The following is a 9,007-nucleotide window of genomic DNA, read 5'->3' on the forward strand; positions in this document are numbered from 1 at the left end:
GCAGCGTTGTGAAGGTTTATTTCTAATTGTCAGGGCGCACCCTGCTAACTCTCCTGTCTTTTTTTATTCCTTATGCTCTGAGTAGGAAGGACTTATCAGCGTTTTCAGATCTCAGGCCATTTTTGTTCTTATATTAGCATGTGCTCAGCCAGAGGCGAGAGTCCTGCTCAGACTCCTGAGCTAACTCCTTCTGCATCACCTCCGTGAAACGGGCATCAGTTCCTGTGTGTACTGGCTCTGGCTGGCATGGAGTTAGTGATGCCATGAGATACAAGGTCATGCTTAGCAAGAGAACTGGAGGGAGGGAGGATTTTTGAAAGTAACTTTTACTCAGAGACGGGCTGGGCATCCATCTGCAGGTGGTGAGTGACTGCTTTTGCATCACTTGTGGGTTTGTGTTTTTTCCCCCTTTACTTCTTAAACTGTCCTTATCTCGACCCACAAGTTTTTTTTCTCACTTTTGCCCTTCGATTCTCTCCCCATGCTGCTGGGAGGGGAGTGAGCGAGCGGCTGGGTGGGGGCCTACCTGCCAGCTGGGGTCAACCCACCACACCATGACAGCCAAGTACCACTGAAATGGATGCAAAATAGTCTGGAGAAAATCTGAGCACAATCACTAGTAAGGGGTTGAATGCTAAAAAATTCTTAAAAGTAATTTATTTCTGAGCATTTATTTGAAATGCAAGTATTACAGAGTAAAGGTGGTCTTGAATACAAAATTTTTCCTTGCTCATATGACAAGATAAACCATTTTTTTCCCATTTATTTTTCTCTTCTTAAGCCCTAAATGTCGCTGATGTCTTCTCTCAGGCTGCCCGTAGAGTACACTGTGAAAAAGATCAGGCTCACTGGTTTTGGATGTTTTACAGATCAGAAGATAAAATATCCTTCTGAGCCTTTGCAATATAAAAGTAACCACTTGTGCTTCATCAGATGGTTCTTCATATATGGGTTGTTTCATATCTCCATAGGCAGACATGATAACAGCTTGGAAGAGATTGATCAAGACACAGATCATCATTGACATGAAAGAGGCTAGGAAAAGACCACCCAGCAACCTGTTGGATGAAAATGCGGTATCTCTGAAAGCTGAGACACAGTAAGAGAATATGGTCTGAGCTGAGTGAATCATGTTATTGTAATTCCGTTCATGCTGCCCAAACACAAGATAGCCAAAAGTCATAAAAACAAAGAAGTACACCACCACCACGAGGGCCATGGAGGAGATTCCGGGAAGGGCTGCCAAGATCGATCTTTGTGCCAGGCGCACATCATAAAAAAATTGAGAATATTTTAGAGTTTTCAAAACTACAAGAAACGCTAAAAAGCCCATAGTAATCCTTAAAATCTGATCTAAATGAGAAACTGCATGAAAATGAATGAAATCATTTGGGTGAAGTAAGTAAAACTTCACTATATCTGCTCCTACCTTAAACTTTATGACCTTTAAAAAAACAAAAAGGAGGAATGCTGATTTTAAGCCAAAGTTGATTATATTGGAAATGTTTTTAATATAATCTTTTTTTTCTTGGGCTATGATGTGAAGCTCATCTGCAATGTAAATGAACAGAAAGGCAAGAACAATTACAAACACAAACATTTGAGCTTTAGTTTGCTGATGAAAAATGGGGAGTGTGAAAGAGTGTACTGACAAACTTGGTTTTATGATCCCAAAATGAGACATTTCAAATATGACTGAGATGGTGCAAAAGAGATCTGCATCTGAGTTAAATGTAGTTAGTTCAATGATCACAGCCCATGTCTTTTCATCAAGCCAGTTGCTCTGTTGTAGAGCATCCAGCCTTGTCGTCGAATTAGGTCTTCCTTTTTCAGGGAAAAAGTAAAACGTGTATCCTGCTGGTCCATATGTGTGCAAATCTCCATATGAATAATACATCCACGGAGTCCTGTTTCGCTCATAAGTGAACCCATCATAACTGCTGGCATCCTTGGAAACAGATTGGTTGGTAACCTTTGTCCAAGTGCCAGCATAGTCACCTTTTTCTGGGATGTCACTGCCATATTTGTGAAGACAGTGGCTTTTACTGATGACAAAGTTATTTACAAAGCTGTCAGGATGGAAACATTTTTTCTCAGTACCTTTGGCCCGCACTTGCCTCATCCTAGGCAAACCAATGATTTTGGACCAACTCTCGGGAAGAAAGGTTGGCTGAATGTCATTGTGGATCAAGGGCAAGAACAAATCTTTCACCCACACATAGATATGTTCTAGCTTATCTACACTGGAGAGTCGTGGAGAGAATTGGTTATGGATGAATCGGTTGTAGTGGAAACTGTTGGCATTCTCAGTGGAATAGGCAAAATTTAATAGCAGTGTTAAAAAGACAAGGTGACTGATGAAACCTTTTGTGAAAATAAATGCCTTGACTTTAATTTTTGCCCTTTTCAGCATGTTTGCAATTTCATCAGCTTCTAAAGGCTTATACTGCTTGGTGGCTCTGACTTTAGCAAGTTTCAAATGCACCTCTCTCATCTCATCAGCACTCATTGTTTCTTTAGCCAACTTAATCTCAGAATACTTTTCCCGAGTTAACCATGTGAGGTTTTCACAGTATTTTGGACGAATTGTACTTATAGCTGAGAAAAAAATGATTTTTAGAATTGAAAGGAGAAACACGTTCTCAATAAAGGAGATTGCAGATGCTAAAAGCCACTCTAGTGAAGTCTGATAGCCATAAGACAAACCATATAACACAATGAAAAATGATGATAGCCCAGTGACGGCTATAACTAGTGACCATGAGAGATAGATGCACCACCAACAAAAAACTATGTGTGGTCTCTTGCAAAAGGGCATGGAGGTAATGCCTAGTGGTTTCCTTTCTTTCTGAAAGTTGCCCCCTTCTTCTGTGTAATTATTACTAAAATTGGAATTTGATGGTGGCCTTCTCTGACAGGCCTTAGCCATTGGAGGGGAATTTGCGGTTATCGTCTGCTCCTCTGTTCCAATTACATTTGCATCTCTTTCAGAAACTGTGCAATTACTCCTGTTCTGGGGAGCTCCCTTGCTTCTTGTCTTTCCGGAACATGGCGGGCTCTGTGAGTTGCTGGGACCAGGAAGGTTCTCCAAGGGACCAATATTCCTCGATTGTGCTGAAGTTTCTGAAAGGTACAATTTTTGCAAACATTCCTTCCAGTTCTTAAGATTTCCAGACAGGAGGGGTGAACTTACCTTTGGGTCCACCTGAGCCATACCACGAGCAGAAGGTTCCTTCTGGGAATACTTAAATAAGGCAATTATAATCATTTCCACAGGTATGGTAAGCAAAGCACATTCAATTCCTACTGTTATTGATCTCAAATACCTCAAGTGTATTGGAGATTCTTCGTTCTTATCAGCATTGAAGAACATGATGTTAACAAGCAAGTTTAATAATAATATTGCTAAACACGAAGATAACCTTTGGAGCCTGCTGAAACTGCCAGTGAGAACGTGAGCAAAAATCGAGAGCCACAGATGGCCCTCTGTCAGGCTGTTGGCAAGATTAATCAAAAAGTAGTCGATTCTGGACAGAGGTGTCTTGGGGTTTGTGACGGAAAATGTCCTTTCTAGTAAGTGATCGCCCTTGTCAAGAGAAAGCCATTGCCTGCATACAAAGAACCAGGTCTTCCTGGTGGATGTATTCTCAACTTTGGCTCTACTTAAGAACCAGCTTGGAGAAGGGCCCTTGTTATTGTGCCAGACCCTGAAGGAACAAATGTCTCCCACGTCTTTCTTAGTAGTTAACAGAAAGCAATCAGTGCTTCCTTGTTGGAAAGATGGAAAATGTGGGTGCCGTAAACAATGGACGTCACTCGTGCCATTCTGGCCGATGAGCTGAAGAAAGACATCTGCTTTGGTTCCAGCTCCCCAGCGACTGCCGGTGTATAAAGTGACCAAAAAGCTCACTTTATCAAAGGGGTCATTGTCTGGCAGAACTATAATCTTGTCTTTGCTGTCCCTGTCAGCCCTGTCTTTTCTCATGGCCCAGAGGGACAAAGGAAAGTAGACAGCAAAAATAAAGAGCACTGTTAAGAGGGTCACTGGGTTTTTAGGTATGTCTGCTATCAGGGTTTTTCCCAGATCTACTGTGTTGGGGGTAACTATTACTTTGGCTGCCAGGAACCTGATGTCGAATGTGGATGCATTTGACGCACTGTGGACCGACAGACTTCTGTGACTCCGCTTCATATTGCAGACACAGTGTACCCTCTGCCAGTCAGTCAAGGAGCCAAGCCTGCATGTGTCTTCTTTCCACAGACTTCGAACCCCCTCCAGAAATAAGCACTGATCGCTAAAAACATGTATGCTCACCAGTCTCCGGCTTTGATACCTTACGACATAGGATGTCAGCAAGACAATGGAGATGTTATGAGTGTCTGTACCGCTTGCTTGAGCTGTGGCTGTCAGCAATGAGTCTGGGAGACAGATAATATAGGGACCCTTAATGTTACAGTCAGCGCTAGCTGTCTCATTTTTGCTTGCAACTGTTGACATGTTGTGAAAAGCAGCAAATGAGGCTATGGGATGAGCATGAGTGACGTTGGCGCCTGTAAACACTAGCACCTTGAAAGTAACTTTTAATTTTGTCAGGATCTGGATGTATATGCTCTTGGTATTTCTGTTGACTTCAAAACTAAATCCTCCAGTTGTATAAGCTTGTGTTTTATCAGGTCCCATTGCTAATTGAAAAGTTGAAGATTCCTTATGTTTCCTAGCAATAGTAATTTCTGCTCCTTCAGGCACAATCCCTAGTAGATCCCCATTAGCCTTGGTCTCTGCCATTTTGAACCCCAAGACCATTGTTGCAATTTCTGATGTGTAACCTAACCAAGGGAAGGGGTTCTCGTCAAACTCAAAAAGGGCAGTGGAAATCACAGCATCCTGGGGCAATCCTGAATAGTTTCCCTTTGTCAGTGATGGATAAAAGCAATTCCTGCAGGTGTTTCTGGTAGAGAAAGCATTTGCAATGTTCCAGGTTTCATCTTTCTTCAGAGTGATATTCCAGTGTTTCGTTGCCATTAGAGTTTCTGTTTCTCCAGGGACTTTGCCCTGGAAAACTATTTCCGTTAAATTTTCCATGATGGAGAAGACTCGTTTAACTCCACTTACATTGACATTCCTGCGATGCAGAAGAGCAGCTCTCAGGATGTTGGACAAGCATCTTAGTATTCCACTGGTCTGAATTTCTGCTTCCTCAGACCAATGGCTCTCATTCCTCTGTATCTTCAGCACTCTCGTTACTTCTGTCAGTTTCTTAATGGCAAGGTCTTGTGATCTAATGTTCACTTCATCAGCTTCCTCTGTGACTTGAGAAAGAGAAGCCACTACTTGGTTGATTTCCATTGTGCTCTCAACTGAAATATTCAGGGCTGTTTTAATCAGGCTTTCCCGCAATTGAGCCTTAGGGAGCTGGAGAGTTGGTGAGGCTTTAATATAGTTTAAGACTGAGGTTGCCAGATAAACCAAATAACACGCGCTAAAATAATCTCCAGTCTGGAGATAAGATGTCATTGGTGCGCTTAAACCGCTCAGTGAGGCCAGCAGTTCATGAAACACAACAGCTGGTGGTCGACTGTTAACTGGGTTCCGTACGTGGACATATAAATTCACTTGGGTAAATGCCCCAAGGGAATCGCGGACTTGAACGTAAAGTGTCAAGGTGTACTTCTGAGAGGGCACTCCAACTGGGAGAAAAGATGGAGGAGTTTTAGGCTGATAACCAAAGTACAGAATTGTACCAAATGTATTTTCCTCCACAGAAGTTATTTTGGTAGTTTTGGGTACATTCGAAGCTACTATCACTTTATATGTCAGAGGTAAATTGCTGTCAGAAAATCCACTGCATTGAACAACAAATTTTGTCAGAAAGGCTGTACCCCAATGTGGGTTGATGGTACACTTGCCAGCCCTAGGAGGAGAATTTACCTTAAATGCATGTCTGTAGATTGAGGACCTACCATCCCAGGTAGTTACTTTTAACAGAAGTATGTAGGATGGATGTGTAGGCTTTGTAAAAGTCAGAGCGCGTACAGACAGGTAAGCCCCAGACCTCCCTGTTGAGGTTCTGGAAGACCAGTCAAAGCTAATTTCTGTAGAGTTCTCTGAAAAAAGGGACCAGTAGTAGACTGGCTGGCTGTTTGTTCTACAGTTCAGGCATTTTCCAGACAGAGTAAATCTCTCTGTTGGAATTAGAGTGCTACCACAATTTTCAAGGCATGCCACGTCCAGAAAGAGTGGGGAGCCGGGCTGCACATCTACGGTTTGATCAGCGTAACTCCTCCTTCCATCCTTTTGAATCACTAGGCGGAAGTAGTATACGGTGTTTCCTGGGAGGGATTCTGGTGGGATTGCTTGAACTGGACCTGAGGATGTTAACCATTTCAAATCCCTCTGGGCCGGATGGCATCTCTTTCCCGGGCTGACTTTCATTTTTTTATAGTCTGACACCTCTTTAGTGCAGTACCAAGTAAATGTGATTCCCTTTAGTCCTTCCTGTGAATCAGGATCGTAGGATGCAGAGCCATCAAGAGTCCAATTATCAGAAAAACCCACTGTGCGGAGCATGCCTCCTGCAATATTTGCCACTAGATCAGTGCTCTCAATCTGAACATAAACTTTATCTGAGCCCCTGAGGACTGTTGTGGTCCTAATTGGGGTTATCGCAACAGTGAAATAAAACAGATACAACCCGTAGTCTAAAGTAAAACTGGGAACAGTTAAGTGTATCATTTCTACACCATACATCAGAGAAGAGTTTATTGGTTTTGTCCAGTCTGGAGTAGTTGTTGTGTCCCGAACGGGATAGACTCGCCACAAGGGCCTGATAGATATACCGACGTTGCAGTCTACTAGCAATCTGACAAAGAGGTAAAAAGATGTCCCCCTTTTCTGGTGCAAGACAGAGGTGTGAAGAGCAGGTTTCTGAATCTGCACGGTGTCTATGTAACAGGCTTCTTTCTGGCAAGACACTGGTGCTTCTATGGTTTTTGCAGCATAGTTGTTGACTCTGACTCCTAAAAGAGCCGGTGTAAGTGCACTTCTGGTACAGTTCACTTTTGCCACAAACCCTGTGTATTTCTCTGGATCAAAGGGTAAAGCAGAGCGACGGACAAAACGTGTGGCATTTCTTACATGATCGTTGTATGTGTACGTGCTATTCTGGAGAAGGTGGTCTTTTTGTGTTCCAAAAAGCTGCAGGTGGAAGGTCCACTCGCACTGTAGCATCGGATGTTGTGCAGGGATAAACCACACTAAATAAGTAAAGCTCTGCAGAAAAGAAGGACGTCCGCTGCTGAAAACGTGGACTTCGAGGTCTCTTTCTGCCAGAGACCTAAACAAAGCCCTCTTCTGATTCATGTAAAGGTACATATTGAACTTGTACCACTGGAAGGCCACGAACTCTATGGAGAGTAAGTAGGAGAGCTCCTTGTGTTGGTAGAACACAGTGCGTGTGTTAGGGCCATCTGTGGAAATAGGGCTGTTGTTTTCCTTGGTTGTGTAAAACGTTCTGTTGTTGTACCTGAAAATGTAAGTGCTCCTGTTGGCCTTTCCCGGGTGAAGGTTGACATGGGTGGGAGCTTCTCTGCCTGCAGTTAGGCTCAGGGTACCATTGAGCAGATGTAGTTCTCCCATCAATTCCTCAAAACTCTTTCCATCAACATGAAAATAAATGCTGGCCACCACCACCTCACCCAGGCTCTGAGGTGTGGGAACAGCACAGAAGTTGCTCTGCAGAGTAAAGGAACTGTAGGAACGGAGCCACCCTCCGATAGCCTGCGTGTCCACCAGTCTGTAGGCCAGTGTCCTTGGCGTAAGGGGCTGAAGCCTCCAGGAGAGGCTGAGGGGCTGTTGAGGAACACTAAGGAGCTTGGAGCTGACACTGAGAATATGCAGCAAGTCAGGCTCTACCTTGAGAGAGAGGCTGAGGCTCATCTGAGGCATCTGCTCAATGCTGACTGAAGCAATGTGGAGCCCGTGGTGCCTGTAGCGCACAGTCAAGCGGTAGCTGTAGTAGGTGGCACAGGTCTGTTGCAACTCAGCTGTTGGGTAGACAGCAGGTGATGGCGTGTCTTGGTGCTCACTGCTGGGAAGGAGAAGGGTAGAGGGGCTGCCTCCCTGGCTGCTGAAGCGGTACTGCCAGCTGGCACTCTTGAGGCGTGCACACCAGCCCAGCTCTACTGGCTGCCACGTGTGGATCAGGTGTGTCTGCGGCCAAAGCACGAACAGCCGCATATCCTGCCCAGACATCTCGATGGTCACGTTGTGATGAAAGCACTCAGGTGCAGCGCATGAAGGAGATGAGCATTGCACTGTAAGGAGGCTGGAGGCCATGGGTGGAGGAGCGCTTCCTGGTAGGAGGTCTGTCTGCAGTATGACTTGGCCTGACCAGCGTGATGTGTTCTTCACCCAGGCCGAGTTCAGGAACCAGAAGCAGTGTGGTGGGGGTGGTGGCCGCCCCTCTTTCCTCTCTCCTTCTGGTCTTGCTCCTGGGGCGGGCTGGTAACGCAGGTTCATGGTGCTGTTCCACAGGCATGAGACCCAGTGCTCGTTGTCCTGCCGTTGAGAGACTTGTCCGTGAGGTCCTCCGCAGGTGACCAGCAGGGGTGGTGGCTGGAGACGGGGAGAGGAGGCCCTCGAGCCTCGGGGGCAGCAGCCGAGCAGCTGAAGGAGGAGGAGAAGATGGAGCACTGTCATTGTGGTATGAGGTGAAGGAGAGGAGGGAGCACAACCATTGGAGCGTAGCCTGACAGAGGCTGACAGTTGGGGAGTCCCAACTGCTGGAGAAGGGCTCCAAGGAGACCAGAGCCTGCTCCCCACCTCCCTCCCCAGCACAGCTGGTAACAAAGGTATTTAACTTTAGAAACAGCAGATCCTGTGTGGATATACCCGATGCCACAAGAAACAGGTATTTCAGGGCCAAAAATCTACACGAAACGCATCCGCCGGCAGCACCGCCGCCACTCTCGGTAACACGGGGGCTCGGGAGGGAGCCGCTGCCAACGG

General features: G+C 45.4%; 1 protein-coding gene across 1 annotated transcript; it reads right to left on the reverse strand.

Moving 5' to 3' along the window:
- Window positions 1-730: 730 nt before the first annotated feature.
- PKDREJ (polycystin family receptor for egg jelly) lies at window positions 731-8,698 on the reverse strand. Its single transcript, XM_075165147.1, has one exon. The coding sequence runs from the start codon at window positions 8,696-8,698 to the stop codon at window positions 731-733; it is 7,968 nt and encodes a 2,655-aa protein (XP_075021248.1).
- Window positions 8,699-9,007: the final 309 nt, after the last annotated feature.

This window comes from Calonectris borealis, chromosome 1, assembly GCF_964195595.1.
Source record: "Calonectris borealis chromosome 1, bCalBor7.hap1.2, whole genome shotgun sequence".
Classification (NCBI taxonomy): Eukaryota; Metazoa; Chordata; class Aves; order Procellariiformes; family Procellariidae; genus Calonectris; species Calonectris borealis.